Source organism: Diabrotica virgifera, chromosome 6 (genome assembly GCF_917563875.1).
Source record: "Diabrotica virgifera virgifera chromosome 6, PGI_DIABVI_V3a".
NCBI lineage: Eukaryota > Metazoa > Arthropoda > Insecta > Coleoptera > Chrysomelidae > Diabrotica > Diabrotica virgifera.
In genome coordinates, this window is record NC_065448.1 from 200,265,534 (window position 1) to 200,285,666 (window position 20,133).

The 20,133-nt window shown below is 32.1% G+C and overlaps 1 protein-coding gene across 1 annotated transcript; it reads left to right on the plus strand.

Moving 5' to 3' along the window:
* Positions 1–1,431: 1,431 nt before the first annotated feature.
* On the plus strand, positions 1,432–19,345 carry LOC126886276 (THAP domain-containing protein 1-like). Its single transcript, XM_050653145.1, has 4 exons — positions 1,432–1,582; positions 1,700–2,027; positions 13,540–13,555; positions 19,199–19,345. Exons 1-4 carry the CDS (start codon positions 1,432–1,434, stop codon positions 19,343–19,345), a joined length of 642 nt encoding a protein of 213 aa, XP_050509102.1.
* The last annotated feature ends 788 nt before the right edge of the window (positions 19,346–20,133 follow it).

Genomic DNA, 20,133 nt, shown 5'->3' on the forward strand with positions numbered 1-20,133 from the left:
CCTCCTCTACTAAGATTTGCTGCAAAAAGAATAGCTTAACAATACGATCCCCATAAATTCCTGATCATACATTTAATTTCAATGTCTGTTGGGCAACTCTAGGATTTCCATCAGCCCAATAACGGCGATTGTGTTGATTTATAGTACCATTTGAAATAACAAATATCCAAAAAACAAGGATATTAATAGAAAATTTGGATTAGTACTTATTTTCTGTATTTTCTGTGTCATAAACTCGCAAAATTGTAATCGTCTGCCTGGATCATCTTCATGTATTGCATGTACCAAGTTTATTTAGTAGGGATGTTTGTACCGCTTCAGTATTCGGGGGACAGTAATGCGCGAAAAAATTGACCAGAAGTTCTAAAAAGTTATCCAGAGGATACGAGACGTTCAAGGTAGTATAAGGAAGAAAGACCTTTTCTTCTTCTTCTTCTTCTTCTTCTTCTTTTACTTCTTGGAGATCTTTAGATCTGTTTAATTCTGAAGCTGCCTCTGGTTAATTTCCTGGGAGGTAGATTGCCAACTATCCCTCCATCTTTTAGGAGGTTTTTCGGGGGACTTTAACCGGCCGAGTTGTTTTCTAGGGCAACTTTTGGGAGTCTATTCTCATCCATTCGTTGATACGGTACATGGTTGTACCACATCCCCTTGCACTGAGTTCCCCATCTTACAATAAAGAAAGCAAAAGTAAAGTAAAGAAAGGAAGAAAGTAAAACTGCTAAATATGTACGTATGATCTTTATATCCTCATTATTTTGCCCAACAATGCCACAAGTAGTTTGGGGAACTTTTCCACAATTAGATATGACACTATAGTATACTCGCGGTTTGGACTCGAGAAGGCTGATCGGCTTTTGGAGGGAATCATGAGTGCCAGAGTAAGTGGACGGAAGAAAGGGGCAGGCATAATAGACTTTTAGTTTAGACCTTTTCTTCCAAATTTCACTCAGAAAATATTGTACTGAGAACCGTAAGACCTTGTAGTGGCGAACATATATTTGCACGGTGGTGCAGGGTTGTGATCTCGTATTCTGTGATATTATCTCAACTGAATGGATGCTAAAAATACCTCAACTCTAGGTTGACCCAACCCACAAGAATATCATTCAATACTCAGGTTTAGTGTCCTATCGTCCGGCATGAAGTGCTTTGCAACTTCAATAAGCCCAAAATTATGGATTAAATTGCATTATAGACCACGGTAGAGAGAGACCGGTATGCTTGTAAATAAATCAAAATGTGTACCCCGACGCGCATGATGTCACCTACGAAGCAACAGTACAGGTTCCAGATGTAGGAACCACCCGTGTCCCGGTTGATCTATTTGTGTATCGTACGGTAGATGAACTGTTTTTACAAAGCCTCTCGTTTCGATCTTTTTCTATTATTTAAGTCTGTTTTGTTCAGTTTTTATGTACTAACAAAGACATGCCGGGTTGTGCCGTAGCTAATTGTAAGAATTATAATCGGGTGACGAAAGGATCAAACATAAAATACTTTCGATTTCCTCAAAATGAAGAGTTTGTAAAGCAATGGGTGGTTGCATGTCGGCGCCAAGATGAAATAAATTTGAAAAATGGTGAGTACTTATTTATTGTTATATATATTCAATGTAGGTATCCCATGATTCATATTTTTTCTTTTATTAAGGCGTATCAAAAAAACTATTGTGACATAAATATACATTTTTTTGTAGCATGCATATGTTCCAAACATTTTGATGCTGACTCTTTTGAAATTCCTCTACGACATAAATTGCTGAAATATACCTGCAAAACTAGTAGATACTTAAAACCTGATGCTGTGCCTACTTTACAACTACCAGGTTATCACGACTCCAATTTACAAAATCAAGTAGAAAGAGTTGCACGACTGAAGAAGAGAAGACAACATAAGGATGTAGAGGACATGTTAAGAGCAAGTACCTCTTGCATTTTAAATCCAATACAGATATCAGATAACGATGTTAATATGGAAACTGAAACAAGTAATCCCACAACGTTACCTGTAGCTGAAACAGAAAAGTAAGTGTACCTACTTTATACTGACCCATTTATCAAAAGCAGTGAGTGAGATGTAATAGTATGTTATTCAACGAGCATGTAATGATGGCTATTACTCACGGTGATGTAGTCATAATTGAACAGAGTGAGTAATAGCAATTACATGCAAGTAGAATACTATACTTTTTCTATGACCTTTTTTTTTATTTTAATTTAAAAAAATATAATTATCAACTACTCGAGATTAAAATTATAATCATTTAATACAACATAACGTTTTTAAAATAAACGCAATATAAGTTCTTTTGAATAGACACAACAACATAGCGCTAATGTCACTGTCACTGAAAATGATAAACGTCAAAATTTTTGTTGTTCTGAAGCTATTTTCTTGTGGCATTTTTGCAATTAACTAGTTTTGATATATATATTATAATAGGTATATTATTATTAAAAGTGGCATGCACCACTTGAACCTAACTTCAGCCCGTGAGTAATGAACTACTACTCACGGGTAAAGTAATAGGTGTTATTATCTAGTCAAAAATAGTTAATAATTAGCATGTTATTAAACTGTCGTAGAAAAATTATTTTAATTATTTTCTATTAAACTTTTAAGGTATAGTCGATTCGCAAATCTGAGACACAACTATCTACACTACAATCACAATAAAGATGCAACAGAAATAAACAAGCACGAGGAACATCCCCAAATCATGATTTGGGAGTGCTCCTCGAACATTGAACGTGTTTTGGTTTGTTTATATATAGTGCATTTTTATTGTGATTGTAGTGTAGACAGTTGTGTCTCAGATTAGCGAATCGACTATAATTGGGTAATTGTTTCAGAGCAAGTCAAATTGAAATAAAGATATTGAAGGAGAAAATAATGCTTCTAGAAAAGAAGAATTTAGAACTGAATGAAAACTTTCAGAAGATAGAAGAAAAAATAACCTTGAAATATAAAAATATCTTAGCCAAAGTTTTTACACCGGGACAGATAAAAAAACTAATAGGTACAGAAAAAAAAAGAATCTGGTGGTCACCAGAGGATATTGCATCAGCAATATCTTTGCGTAGTGTCAGCCCAAAAGCCTATCGCTATCTGAGGGTCAACAATTACCCTTTACCTGCATTGTCTACCCTAAGACGCTGGGTATCAAGTTTTGACGTAAATCAGGGCATTTTAACGAGCGTTATAACGTTAATGAAAAAGAAATCTCTGGACTTTACTGAAACTGATAGAATCTGTGTACTCAGCTTTGATGAAGTTTATATTTCCAACAAAATCGAGATCGATAAAAAAAATGAACAGATCATAGGACCTCACAGATCTTGTCAAACTATTATGGTGCGTGGTTTGCTTTCAAACTGGAAACAACCAATTTACTACAAATTTGATCAGCCAATGCAAAAAAATATTATTGAGCAAATAGTATCTGAATTGTTCAGAGCAAATTTTATTGTAGTAGCGATCACCAGTGACATGGGTACTGGAAATACTGCCCTTTGGTCTCAGCTGAGTGTTGGATATGACAAAAATTGTTTTATTAACCACCCCTGTGATAAATCGTTAAATATTTTTGTTTTTGCAGATCCTCCGCATTTGATTAAACTTGCTCGAAATCATATAATTGATAATGGTTTTGTCATTGACGATAAAATAATCAACAAGGATTACTTTGAAGCGCTACTAAATATATCAACTTCAGAATTGACAATTGCGCATAAATTGACACTACATCATCTCTGCTTAAAAGGTTCTATGAGGCAAAGAGTAAGGCCTGCAGTTCAATTATTGTCAAATTCTGTAGCAAAAGCTATTAGCTATGCTGGAGAAAATGGAATTATGCCAAAGGATAGCTATTGGAAAGAAGCTTCTGTTATTGTTCAGCTATTTAATGATTGGTTTGATCTGTTAAATTCACGATCTAAGTTCGTTGCCAATTCTCCAACACGAAATGCATATGGTACAGATTTAGATAAGCATACACGTCTACTGGATGAAATGTCAGAAATGGTCAATTCAATGCGGGTTGGTAAACATAAAGGACTTATTCCATTTCAAAAAGGGATATTGCTTACTAATAGATCTCTGAAAGAGTTACTTCCTTACCTACAAGCAAAATACAACGTTGACTATATTTTTACTTCGAAGCTGAATCAGGACGTGCTAGAGAACTTTTTTCTTTTTTTCTTATATTCGAGGAATGGGTGGTGCAAACGATCATCCTTCGCCAATAGATTTTAAATATAGATTAAGGTGGTATATTTTAGGAAAAAATTCGGCGGCGATCTTTACAGAATGTCGCAATACTATTGAAACTACTGAATCTTGCGTAAGTAACAGCTCAATAGAAAGTCCTCAATTGCCAAGCAATATTTCGGCATCAGAAGATATTTGCTTGACACAAAAAATGCTGTCTAATTTGATAGAAAAAACTGAAGGTTCGAAAAAATCTCAGTCTGAAGAGGACAAAATACTTCAAACTAAATTTATAGAAGCTCACTACTTGGAGGAGGATCATATAACTGACGATGACATTTTGAAAGTCGCAGAAAATTATGAGGTGAAAGAAAAAATTCATCGGGACTCTTTGAGGTATGTTGCTGGTTTTGTGGCATACAAATTCAAACATAAATATAGTTTAGGAAACCCTACAAAAACCTATGAGACACATATGGAACCAGATTGGCTACAGACAGTCTCAAGAGGTTCTCTTCTGTACCCAAACGAAGAATTGTGGGAAGCTGCACTAAAAATGGAATCACTGTTTTGTACAATCCATGGAAGCTCTTTGTCAAAAAAAACTAAAATCTTTCAAGAGCTGGCACAGAAAACTTTTGCTCAACTTGTGAATACCACGATACCATTTGAGGTACTTCTATGCCTCAGTAGGACACGTATATATATAAGATTAAGAGAAATGAACAGAAAGATTAGTTTGAGTAACTATCAAAGAAAACTCGACAAAAAAATGTCAAAGTTTGTTAACTCTAAGAAATAAATTTTAATAATGTATAGGTATTCAATAAATGTGCAATAAATCTTCATTATAAATTGTCGACCGGATTCATTATTGGAACATTGTAAAGTAAGCTAACGTTGGAAAATGCCAATGAAAATTTGAAGATATTTTGTAACCTCTAATTATTGTAAACGTTAGTTAAGTAATTCGTAAAGTGTTTTTAATATTTAACCATTCTATCTACTTTGTTCAAAATACACGATTTTCGAAATATTCCAGTAATGAATCCGACCATCGAAATATGTATAAAATAGAATTCATTTACATGCTTATTAATTGAAAAAACATTATTATATTCCTACATTAATATGAATATACACACTTTATGCAACGGCGAAATGTCGAAAATAGTTGTTTTATTTTTCATTAATCAGAAAACCTATACCCAAAAAATGTTAAAAAATTGTAAACTACACACCTTATAAAATAAAGTACCAAATATTCATGCTTATATTTAATATTAACCGACTAACAGGGCAAGCGTTAGTGTTCTAATAGAAACTTTGCTTCGCACGTGACGTCACTCCTTCGCTAGATTGCGTATAGGCATACCGGTCTCTCTCTACCGTGATTATAGACCATATTTCCGAAGATAAAAAGATATACTGAGAATTTGTTAGTAAAACAAGAAAAGCTGACCGATAAAGTTTTGTAATATCCGCTGAAAATATTATCAAAAGTAATAAAAATGAAATGGAATTTTCGTAAAAGTTAAGATGTTTTATTTACAAATACACCCAAAAAAAAGTCAACTAAAAAAGCAATTATAACGGCTGTTCAATAGTAAAAACTCATATCATCTCCACAACCATTTGAATCTTAATTTGTCTCATAATCGAAATGTATTTTTATTTCTAATTTCTACTTAGAGTTAAAAAAATGTAATTTAAAATTAATTTATTCCATTTAACAGTACTCATATTTTTGTTAATAGTAAGTCCGTAAAAAATAATTCATTCATATAATATACATATCTATTAAACTTTGAACTATCCACAGGAAGCTATTAAGGAAAATAAGGATAATATGTCAGATGTAAAGAATGCGCAATTTTAGAGAGAGAAAGACTAATTTAATTATCTAATCATATATAAAATTCAAAGAGATAATAACAAATAATGTTCTTCGTAAAAAATAGCAGATGAAGAAAATCATCAACAAATAAGATTTTGTAAAATTTGGTCGTAGTCCAGACGAGTCCGGACCTGCCTCTATTCCTTGGTTTGTCTTTCTTTTCTATTCTTTCTTTTCCTTCTCTTCGTCGTAGTGGCTGGATGCATCTTCGACGGTTAAAGAGGGACGTTTTTTAAATATCCTCTTAATGCACAAAATTATTACAATTAAACAATTATTTGTATAAATAGCTGATTCTTACAGTCGATAATTTTGTTAACCGTATTAACGCAAATATTAAAAGGTTTTCGTAATTTTCGATATTAGTAGTTGCGTGTCTTTTAAATATAAAGTTTAATTTACATGTATGAAGCAGTAAAAAAGGCACTATTATTGAAATATTACCATATAATAACATGGAACTATTCGTTCTCATTGGTAGAATTTCTATTCTTCAGGGCCATTAATAAAATGTAAATGATTTTAATAACCAAAGAGAAAAAATTATTATTCTTAAAGTTGAATATGTATTCTTAAACACTTATTTTATGTGTTTTATATCTATTTTCATATAGACCATAAAATAGGAAGTTTATGCATAAGAATACACCACAACGAATTTTAATACAGTTTTTTTTTTGAAGTGTAGATTTGCAATCCGGAAATCGATTTAAAAAAAATCCTGAAACAAACTTGTGAATAGTTGATATAATATAACCTGCATGTGTCCTCTTCTCCTTTTTATCTTTTTTTGGTTCCAGTTACTTTTACTTTATTGTAAAACTGTGTGTCTTGTATGTGTAAATGCCGAAATGGTACCTGTAATGTTCTTCTAAACAATTCTTTCCCTTTGTATATTGGAAAATTGTTACTACTTTATACAACACAACATACATAAGCTTGGGTATAGCCTCCAAGGATGTCACCATAGATGGCACTATCTGAAAATTCTCTTGGAACCAATTTCTGGTAACATCCTTTATCTCTGCATTTTACAATTTATAAGGCAAGGAGATGACGAATGAAGAAGACGAAAGGGAATCTACAATATGAAGTCTCATTCCGTCTATTCGTCTGGAAAAATTCCAACAAAAGGTGATTCCATGTACCTACTCAAAAAATTAAGAATTTTGCGTTATAACTTAATATTAGCAATAGAGATAATTTTACATAAAATATATACTTAATATTGTTTTAATGATATTTGAGAGAATGGTATAAATATCTATAGAAATTGGAATATTTGTTCCTGCTTGATCAACATAAATATCAAAATTCGGGGTCTGATTGTAGGCTATTGATTATGTTCAAAAAAAGGGCTAATAGAAACTACAACGTTAAAGGGGTTTGATTATTTCATGTGCGATTTTTGGGATAAGGGTGAATTAGTTGATATGCTTAGGTTTGCTTCTATATGCACTTTTCACTTCATTAAGTCAAAAATATTTTTTTAACAAAAATATATTCAAAAAACGAAACACGAGATATAAACATGAAAAAATGGGTTTTTATTGCCTCAACTCTTTTCCACGGGTTATACAGAGTAAAAAATTCTTAAACATTTTTGCGAATTAAAATTTGACGAGTTATACAATTTCTTTAAATATGCATATTCTAGTTAACTCCAGTATCCCGAAATATATTTTTAATAGTCAAAAAATATTTTGTTTAATTTGCATACCTTTCTAGAAATGTCGCCGCACGCCACTGTTACAAGTGACAAAGAGAAGCATCATTGTAACTTATCCTGTTACACAATAATGAAATATTTTGTAAATATATTCAAAAATAAACTACAATCACAACGTTTAATTTTTTGAGTAGGAAGAATGTATTTTAGTATGTTTGGTGGGAGGCAATTAGACCAGGGCGCATCTGTAAAAATATTAGTACATTTGGATGTTGAGAGGTGACTCATATTTTTTTGCAGAAATTACTTAAAAATAACTCATAAAATAATATTTGAGTTATCCTCCCACTCAAATAGGTCCGGAACATTGTTTAAATAATCAAAATATCAACAAATGAAGGAAAAATTCGATTTTTTTCTTCGTTTTTCATTATAACTTTAAAAGTATTCATTTTCGAGAAAAGTTACACTGACATAAAAGTTGCGTAATTAAATTTCCTACAATAAAGGATTGGTTAAAAATTTTAAAAATTGTCACCCTTGTTGGAAAATAGCAATAATTGCGAAAAAAAAAAACCATAAAAACAAGTATTCGCATTTTACGTTTTTCAACCATTTAGCTACACTTAGGACTTTTATATTTCACCCAGAAAAACTTTATGATAGAATAAAATAATTCTGTAACTTTCATTAAGATCGGTTTAATAGATTTTCCAAAATAAATTTTGCAATCCAGCTTTTGCAAAAAAAATTATTTTTTCAAAAGGTTGCATGACTGAAAATAAAGCAGACAGCAAGTTGAATATTTTTGTACATGTAGAAGAATACTGTAGCTTTTATTATTTCAATTTGCAAAATTAAAATCGGTTAACTACCACGACGTCAAGAAATGTTTTTTAATAAACATTAATTTTTGGTGCTATGCGCAGGACAGCGGATACGTTTGCTCTGATTGGGCATTCCAATGACCTTTGATAATGATTAATAAATTTGAATTTTTATTAAATTTCGATATAAATAAATAAATTTATTTATTGCAAAACAAAAACACATACTCTGTCCTTTAAACAATATTTCACAAACAATAAACAAATTAGTTTGATTTTTGTGGAATTAAAATATTAATATACAACAAAATATGTATAGAGCAAGAAAATAATATATTAGATAAAGATTGGAAGAAATTTTGATGGAAATCAACTTGTGTGAATCGAACACTGCTGTCCTGCGCGTAGCACCAAAAATTATTGTTTATTTAAAAAAATTCCTGACGCCGTGATAGATAGGCGATTTTAATTTTGCAAATTGCAAATGAAAGGTACAGTATTCTTCTATATGCAAAAAAAGTTCAACTTGCTATCTGCTTTATTTTCAGTCCTGAAACATTTTGAAAAAATGAATTTTTCTGCGAAAGCTGGATTGCAAAATCTATTGAACCGATCTTAATGAAATTTACAGTATTGTTTTATTATATCATAAAGTTTTTCTATTGCTATTTTGCAACAAGGGTGACAATTTTTAAAATTTTTAACCAATCCTATATTGTAGGAAATTTAATTACGCAACTTTAATGTTAGTGAAACTTTTCTCGTAAGTGAATACTTTTATAGTTATAATCAAAAATCAAAGATAAAAATCGAATTTTGCCTTAATTTTTTGACATTTAGATTATTTAAACAATGTTCCGGACCTTTTTGAGTGGGAGGATAACTCAATTATTATTATATGAGTTAATTCCAAGCAATTTTTGCAAAAAAAATATGAGTCACCTCTCAACGTCCATCTCAAAACAGATGCGTTCTGGACTAAATCGTTATCAAAATAAAGAACATTCATAAATTAAACAAATTTTGTTTTTGTTGCTTTTTAAGAAAATCTTCTAACAATTTAATTTTATCTGACTCCATTCTTCTTGACAATACAGACATAATAAATTAGTTATAGATAGACCAAGTATAGATACATACAGTATGGTGCAAATGAAAGAAATAAATTCGTTATTTCGTAAGTCATTCACTTTAAGGAAAAATTCCTAAACAAGTCGATTTGTATTTTTAAATTATGATTTTTTGGTATATATCATACTAGTTACCTCATTCGTCTGGGCGTGATGACGTAATAGATGATTTTTAAACGAGAATAAGGGTCGTGTGCTAGCTTATTTGAAAGGTTTTTAAATTGTCTATCCAACAAAATAAACGTTAACGTAATAATAAAAAAATTTTAATTAAATTAATTGAGACAAGAAGATGAATGTATGTGATTTATTTAATTTAAAATACATTTTACTGCTCTCAGAAAAAAGAAAAAAATGTTTATTTAAAAAATAATCATTGCTTTTCGCTTAAATTCAACGTTAAACTGCCAAGAGGCAGATGGGTCGTTGGCATACGAAATATCTGACGGATTTATTACTTTCATTTGCGCCATACTGTATATATGGCGCATTACTGTATATATTATGTAATTTAAGGGTCATTTGATCTCATTATGTGGCTAGTTCCAATTATTGGATGTACTTAAAGAAGTTTTTCACTGATGATGGTCCAATAGGACTTAAAACGTTATCAATTTATAAATCCATTTGGATATCTTTAAAAATTTCAAATAAAATTTTATACTTATCATTTTACGTTACAAGTGTTCATCGATCACGTAATTGCAGGTTTTGATTTGGGGGGGGGGGTAGCTGATGACAATTCCGTGAAGACATCCAGCTAATTTTTTAGACTTTTGGCTTTTTGTTTTGTTATAAACAATCATAAATAGCGAAAAAAATCATCTTTTGCCTATAAAAGGTTGGTACAGTTGTTTAAATAATCTCTCTCTGGAATAAACAAATTGAATAACTCTAAACACTTTAATAACTTATTAACTGCCACAAGTTGGAGTGGAGTAGTTATATTGCTTGTCGTTATACAAACCACAAATAAGTTATTAGCAAAAATAAGGGTTTTTTGCTATTATCTCGGTCAATTGATTATGTACTTTTCTAATTTGGAAGCTCCCAAAATTAAAGAATTTTGTATGACTTACAAGTTTTACAAACCATTTTTCTCTAAAATGTAGAAGAAAAGTTTTATAGGTAAAAAATATTTTATTTTTGCTCTTAATTTGTTAAAAAAAAACAAAAGCAAAATCAGTTGGTAGGGGAGCAAAGTATGCTAAATGTGCAGTCACTCGAGCGCTTTGGGGACCTATTGGGTTGTGAATAGTAGGCCCTAAAACCAAAAAAAGTTAAGTAAAGTTTTCCATTTTAGTGGGGACTTTCCATTTTTAATTTAATTTTTCCATTTGCAATAATCGTATTTTAGATTATAGCGCCATCTATCCATAATTCGAAAAAAGGTCTCGAATAAAAGTTACTTATTTTTACGTAAGGAATCCAAATCTTCAATAAAAAATGGGGGCTCCTATTTAATATTTTAAAGTAACCCCCCACTCCACCTCCGTGGTGGGTCGTGTTTGGTGCCATTCGATAGATTTTTCAAAAATATTAAATAGATACATGTATTTTTCAGCTTTTCGATCTGATGTTCATTTCGCGAAATATCGCGGGATTCGTATTTAAAATATTAAATTTACCCCCACCCCTCTCCGTGGGAAGTCGTGTTTGGTATCATTCGATAGATTTTAAAAAAAATATTGAGTAAGTATTTTTTAGTTTTTCGATCTGTCATTCATTTACCCATTAATATACCTACACTGTTTTGCATGTACTTAACTTACCGTATCTTAATCTGACGATTTCGAGTTTTTCTAAGGAAAGATTTTTTTTCGGCCCTCCTTAACGAACTCCCCTGCATTAAGAGCCAATATATAGTAGAGGTATATTTTCAGGGTACAAGGTTTCTCTCCATGTAATAATCTGACGCGCTCGAGTAACTGCAAAAATCCCCGCTTGGGCTCCCCTACCATAAGATTTTTACGTGAAATAAATAATTTTTCCCAGATAAACTAGTATGTATTTCTGTTTAAAAATCTTATGAGATGAGGGACCAGCATCCCAGCCCCGTAAAAATACCGAAGGCTCGGCGACGCTACAACTTAGGTCCTTTTTCATTCTCACATTTGACTTTTTATAACATTGCCAAGGTACTTAAATTTTTATCGTGACCCATTATCAAAAACGAATCTACCTGCCACGGACCTTTATCCCACTTCGTTTCATTTATATATTTTTAAATCTTCATGCGAGAAGGAACAGTTAATAGACATAAAATCGGGGGTGTTATTTGTTTACCTGTCCACCAAACATGCATATTATTTTCTTCAAAAGGGTTTCTTGTCTGATCTGGACCTCAGCGTTAAAATCATTTTAAAATAATCAATTCCGATAAAGTATCCACTTTATTTAAATTCTAGTCGATGTTTTTGATACTTTTTCGTTTTTTAATACTCATACCCACACGGTCTTCGCTTACAAACAGAAAGGAACCACAATTTTATCCCAATTAAAAATTATTTACTATCTTTTTAATTTTAATTTTGGCATTGAAATCACGAAACGCAAAATAGTGCGGCAGATTCGTGCAAATATTATAAGAATTGTGTAATTGTGCATTTAATGATAGAAGCATATAATTTGGACCACATATACTACACATACAAAGGTTCAAAATTAGATATGAGGCCATCTCAGATTTTACCTTTTACAAAAATGGCGGGCATTCAAAATGGCGACGATACATATGTGATTAATAGAACAATAACTTTTAAACGAAAAGTCCGACTTCAACCAAATTTGGTATATGGGTTATTTTTTTGATGTATTAGATCGAGCTCCTGAACCGGAAGAATCGGTTTACCAGAAGTTGTGTTTTTCCTGATTTTTTATGTAAAGATATGTTGTTTTTTTTTTCAATTCTTTCACCCTGTATATATTATTTTTCAAAAAGGTAATACCGGCATTGAAAAGAGCGTAAAATTATTTTTCAGGAAATATTTTGAACTTTTTAGTTATGTTAACTACCATGTAATAAATGCATAACTTATCTTCACATGTACCTATGTGCGGCAGATTCGTGCAAATATTATAAGAATTATTGCGCATCTAATGGTAGAAGCATATAATTTGGACCACATATACTACACATACAAAGGTTCAAATTTAGATATAAGGCCATCTCAGATTTTACCTTTTACGAAAATGGCAGGCATTCAAAATGCCGACGATATATATGTGACTAATAGCACGATAAAGTTTAAACGAAAAGTCTGACTTCAACCAAATACGTTCTTTTTTGATGTGTAAGATCGAACTCTTAACCGGAAGAATCGGTTTACCAGAAATTGTGTTTTACCTGATTTTTTTTGGTAAAAATATGTTGTTTATTTTTTCAATTCTTTCACCCTGTATATTTTAATTATTCAAATGGTAATACCGGAGTTGAAAAGAGCGTAAAAATATTTTTTAGGAAATATTTTGAACTCTTTGGTTATATTAATTACCATTTAATAAATGCATAACATATCTTTACATGTAGGTACCTATGTGCGGCAGACTCGTGCAAATAATAATATAAGAATTATTGTGCATTTAATGGTAGAAGCATAAATCATTTGGACCACACATACTACACATGCAAAGATTAAAATTTAGATATGAGGTCATTTTAGATTTTGACTTTTACAAAAATGGCGGGCATTCAAAATGAATCCATAAGAAAATGCCACCCATAGGTACATGTGAACATACGTTATGCATATTTATTATAAATGTTTAAATATTGTTTTTGTTATAACTATAACCTGTTACTAGGCTAGTACTAAAATTGGTAAGTATTATTGGGGGTTGGGTTAAGGGGCGTCGCAAAAATATAGCAAAGTCCCAAGGGCGTCACAGTACGAATAAGTTTGGGAAGCCCTGGACTAGCATTTCCCTCAATTATGGCTATTGAGAATGATGTGCTCGAAAATTTGGAAGTAGAATATATTTTAAGTAGTTTTGTTTCTATGAAACTCAGAAAAGTTGCTTTATAATAATTATATGGCTTTGAAAACTCATAATATATTTAATCCAAAATTATTTATAATTACACAGTTATGTAATAAGGAATAGTAAGTATATTATTCAACGAGCATGTAATGATTGGTATTACTCACGATGATGAAGTTTGCGACAGGAGCCGAAGGCGAGTGTCGTTATTCATCAAGGTGAGTAATAGCCAATATATGTGAGTAGAATACTATGCTTTTTCTACGACCTTCTATTTTTTTTCATTATTAGAAAAACTATTATAGTTTAAAATGAATCGTTTGTTTATGGATAACTAGGACAAAAAAATAATTTTTTATTGCAAAATTTAATCAAAATTATATAAATAGTTTCTTTACTATTTCTTTTTTTCTTTCTTCAAGCAACACGTTTTATAAAATAAAACAAAAATTTTAATTTTAAATCTACAAAATGTCCACTAATATTAATATATCAAAGAGATGCCGCTCGGAGATGGAGGGGTTATCAGGGGGTGCCTCCTAGCTTGGTTTGCCTAGGGGACTCAAGATTCTTAATCCGTGACTGTGTAACTCAGCCTCAGTAAGATATTTGCGGGCCATATCTTATATGTACACAAAATACTAAGAAACTACAATAATATATTTATTTATTTATTTTCAACGGGACACTGCCCAATAAGATTACAAGTTTATAAGTCCAATATACATAATACATGTGTCAATAATAATAAAAAAAAATAATAAAACTACAGTAAAATAGTAATAATAAAACAATAATACAATAAAATATAAATATCACAAACTTAAACACATAAATCAGATTCATATATCACAATAATGAATATCCAACAACTACTCAAACAAACAAACGTCTGAGGCCAGAGATGAATTCAGACTTCGGTGCAAAGAAATCTAGATCAGGTTGAGTGTTTGCCCATCTTAGTGCTCGAGATAAAAAGTTGTTATATGCATAGTTGGTTCTATGGATAGGAACATAGAATGTTTGATTTAATCTAGTTCTGCGGAGAGGTACATGGAGACCAACCTGCTCAAGTAGCTGAGGACACAAAACTGTTGAATTAATTATGCCATAGAGCATCCTTGCATCCTTAATTACTCGTCGGTCACGCAATGAGAGAATACCCAATTGGGTTTCAATTTGATAATAATTTAACTGATTTAACTCAAAAGGTATACCCAGTTTATATGCTATGTACCTTAAGAACTTGTGTTGGACTGTCTCGATTTTTGTTATGTAAATATTGTAAGATGGAGACCAAACACAAGAACAATACTCTAGATGAGGTCTAACTAAAGAACAATTTAGTAATTTAATTGCATCAATATTCTGAAAGTCTCTAGTGCATCTTTTTATAAAAACAAGCATTTGTAAAGATTTGGAAATTTTTGATGTATAATGTGATTCAAATAAAAGTTTACAGTCTAAATTAATTCCCAAATCACGAATTTCAGTAACCCAGTCAACAGGAATATTCTGTATATTATAATTATATTCTATTAGGTCTCTCGATCGTCCAAAAGAAATAGCATGACACTTAGATTCATTCAGGGCCATGGCATTCAACATACACCACTCACTCAACCGATCAAGATCATGTTGAAGATTAATACAGTCTTCTGTATTGTTGATAATTGTATAGAACTTTAGATCATCTGCAAAAAGCAGAGGTGAACTGTGTCGGAAGCAGTGGTGTATATCATTGATGAATATGTTAAATAACAGGGGCCCCAAATGTGAACCCTGAGGTACTCCTGAATGAACCTTAATCTCACTGGAAACAAAATCCCTGATACGCACCATCTGAACTCGGTCAATCAAGTATGTTCTCAGCCACTCAAGAAGTGGACCATTAACACCCATTTGTTTAAGTTTAAATATTAAAATATTATGGTTGACCCGATCAAAGGCCTTGGAGAAATCGGTGTATAGTGCATGTACCCTACAACCCCTCTCCAATGCCTTCCTCAGGAAGTCCACAAATACTAGTGTGTTACATTCGGTTGATCTGTTATTCCGAAATCCAAATTGTTGGTCTACTAGTTGTTTTTCAAGTGAAGCTTTAAGATAGTCACATACAAAACATTCAAATATCTTTGGTATTACACTAATTATACTAATGGGCCTGTAATTATTCACCAATGAATTATCTCCCGCTTTATAAATTGGTGTTAAAAAACTATTTTTCCAACATTCTGGAAATTCACCCGTATTTAAGGATAGATTAAAGATGTGAAAAAGAGGTCTGGATAATATAAAACAACAGTTCTTGAGAAAGCTAGGAGGCAATCCATCAGGACCAGGACCCTTATTCGCATCCAGTTCTGATAATTTTAGATAAATATCAGATATAGTTATGTTGAATATACGCCAGGAAATAATAATAATGACTAACTGTAGCAGACAGGAATGTCATGATTCGTACATAACAGGCACCACAGTCTAAAATATAACGAGCAGTGTAAAACTACTTGGAATTCCACATAATAGACGGTATTTTACTAAACATCAACTTTAGAATATATTTTTTATTCGTAAAATATAGGGAATATTTTTTATTTCAAAATATGAGGATATCTAGAATGATATTAAAGTCAAATAAAAAAATAATGAGTTAAAAATTGAAAATACTTTTGAACTTATTAAAAAAAACATACGCTGGGTTCCAAATTTACCCCCCTTGGTCATCCGAATGTTAAAGGCTAAGTACTTATTGGACCGCCCTAGTATCTTAATACTTTAAAATAACTTTTTAATGAAAAGTCACAAAAGTTAACAGACGTATTCGTTTGTTTTAAATTCTATTGATACATTGCATTCCCCACAAAAACATTACAAAATTTGTTCACCTTATAACGAAAATTTAAAATAACCTTCTAATAATAATAATTATAAATATGATTACCCTTTTAATGTTGCACAAGCCACGCATTGGATATAAAATATTATAAGCTCATCGCATTCAGATACCACAAAAAGAAAAAAAAATGGCGGGTAATTTTAGAGTCTGTACGAGTGAAACGAAAAGGGCCCGCGCCTTTTACCTCAAGGTCACTCTCTTGCAGCATAGCAACCGAATGAACGGTCAAATATCTTTAATGGCCTCTGAAAGATTACAAGAAAAGAGACAAGAAGTTGTGCGTTCATTGGCGTGAGTCAAGGGGTTGAATTTTTCTTTAAAAGATAGATATTATTTTAGAAATAAAGAGCAGTGTTTTCTATAAATACGGAGTATTATTATTAGTCCATTGAAATGTTACATTTTTTAGGCCATACTTTGCATTTGTTAGAGGAGACTTTTTATATGTAGGGGGGATAAGTAGAAGCTTAAGTTCAAGTTTTTGGGGTCGCTAGTCGCCGCCTTTGTCCCCCGGCCGCCATCTTGGAAAAGGGGTGCAAAGGGGTTTCGCGCTATATCTCGTAAACTACCAACCCTACGGAAAATCTAATAATACATAAAATGTACCTAGCAAATTGAATTTTCTACAATTTTGTTTCTATCTTTTTGTATGTTTTTTTGTAAGACCGCATCATGAGTGGTGGTTATTTTATTTGTAAGAAACCTCTGGGGAAAATTATTTGTCAGTGGGAAAGGCGAGCCATCTTTACTCACTGTTGTCGGCGAAGTTTTTCGTCTCTTTATATGGCGGAAATAAAGACGATTCTCTGGAAACCCTGAAATACAAACGATTCGCTAAAACAGTGACAAAAATGAATTTAATCTCTTCTCACTTCCTCCAACACAAGATGCAGCCCGTTTCCAAAGACTCCGAGTGTATCGCCAGATTCAGTCATGTCTGGGTAAACATTGTGATCCAGAAAATTGGGGCTGGAAAAAGCATGGAAAATTTTGGATACCAATCCAAACATCCAAGCCTCCAGTGCCCCCGAGCTTATGAACTTCAGCTTTAGCAAATGCAATGAAAACTGGAAGTGCATGTGGTTGCCGAAAAGCAGACCTCAAATGTTCACCAGTGTGCCTCTATTGTGGTAGTGAAAGTTGTAGCAACATCGTGGACATATCAACATTAGGTAATTATTGAAGAAAATGAATTGATAGATGAATTACCGACAATGACGCCAACTCTAATTCTCATTATACCACAATAATTCACCTCGGATACTGATTCAGATCTTGACTCGCAGCCTGGACCATCGAAAAAAATGAAAAAATAATAAACTATGATAGATCTTTTTCAAGATACAATAATGAATAATATTATTTTGTCTAGAACTTGTCCGTGGATTAGGCCTATTGGGGATGCCACACAAAAACGCGCCTCCAGACTCTACCTCATAGGTGGTCGGGAAAAGGGACAAAAATAGCTTAATAATAGCATAGGAATGTTAAAATCATAATAAATGTATAGATAGATAGAAAAGTAAGGTTTTGTTTTTATTGTATTCCTACGAGAATTCGAGAATATAGTGAAGTTTGGAGCGCTGTAAAACCTAGATAAGTAAATAAAATTAAACAACTTTATAGTGGAAATGGTTTGTTGAAAAATACTCTATAAAATCGGTATGATGTTATTTTATTGCAAAATGAACGCAAAAAAAAGTTATAACCTCCAAAAGGAAACTTCTTACAAAATTTTCTCTTATTTTGTTTATAACTTTTTTGTTGGTCACTTGACAATAAAAAGTAATAGACATAAAATTGTAGAAAATTTAATTTGCTACATTTTAAGTGTAATTAGATTTTTTGTATATCACAAGGAAAAAATTCCTGTACTGGCTGTATACCATAAATCACAAAAAAATAAAAACCTTATCTTGTAAAAGGTATATTTAAAATCCCTAAAAAGGGCTGTATCATAACAAAACGTTTTCGGAATCAATATTCCATCATCAGTGTTATCACAGGTTTACATGCTTTAAGCCACCAAAATGTACGGGTAAAAACCCTTAAATTGATTATAAAATCCTTTAAAATCGGATAATATATTGTAACCCTAACTGTTTAAAATCAATTTAAGGGTTTTTACCCGTACATTTTGGTGGCTTAAAGCATGTAAACCTGTGATAACACTGATGATGGAATATTAATTCCGAAAACGTTTTGTTGTGATACAGCCCTTTTTAGGGATTTTAAATATACCTTTTAGAAGATAAGGTTTTTATTGTTTTATATTTTCTGTATGGTTGCTAGTTTAGGAGATACAGCGCAAAAGACCTTTGCACCCCCTTTTCCAAGATGGCAGCCGGGGGAGAAGGGCGGCGACCCCAAAAACTTGAACTTAAGCTTCTACTGAACCCCCTACACATTAAAAAAATAAAATTGACTCCTTTAAGAAATGCAACCCTAAATGTATTATTTCAATGGACTAAATTTCTTTCCCTAAATAAAAAAATATTAATAAAAAAATATTAGTCAGATTTTATGAATTAACTTCATGTGGAAATAAGCTTTATTGTCACTGAAAATTGTTTAATTTTATAGGAGCAAGCCGATAGGAAGACGACAAAAAGAAAAGCCCAGAACGAGATGGTAGGATTAAGTGGGGATAACGACCTGAAAACCATAAATATAAGACAATTGAGGAGAAGAGCGCCAGAGAGATCTGAATGGAAGGACATAACCAGATAGGCAACGACCCATTCAGGGTCACGATGCCAGAAGAAAAAAAATTAGTAAAACTTAGTACAATTGATTTTTGGAAACAATACATAATTACAAGATCCCAACAAAATCATTGTATATATTCAATCCTATGACTCCTTGAAGGAGCATAGGGCATCCACTAAGCTTCTCCATTCCCCTCTATTTCTGGCCATGGTTGCTATCTCTCCCCTGGTTTTCTTCATACTTTTGTAGTCTTTTTGCTGGTACTCCTCCATGTTTTGGTCGTGCGTCCTCTGCTTCTTTATCCTACTACACTCCATTTGAGTGCTTTTGTCATATCTGCATTTTCTTTCCTCAGGATGTGTCTCAGCCAGTTCCATCTTTTCCTCTTTATTGTTGTTCTGATGGACTCTTGTTTAGTTTTACTCCATAGTGCTACATTTGCTGTGATATGGGCCAATATACCTTTTGAATTTTACGTAGACATCTATTTACAAAATCTTGGATTTTATTTAAATTTCCGTCAGTTATTGCTCATGTTTCACTCCCATAAATTGTGTTCACTCCCTGTGCTCCCAGCACAGTTTTCACGTTACCATTAGATTGCCTTATTTTAGTATTTTGCCTAATCTGTGTTGATCTCCATATATTTGAGGTGGTTCCAAAGGCTTGTTTTGCTTTTCGTATTCTCTGTTTAATATCTGCTTGAGCACCACCTTTTACACTGATTATACTACATAGGTAGTAAAATTCTTGAACCTGTTTTATTTCTCCTATTCTCATCTCTACTGTCTTGTTAGTGTTGATTTTAA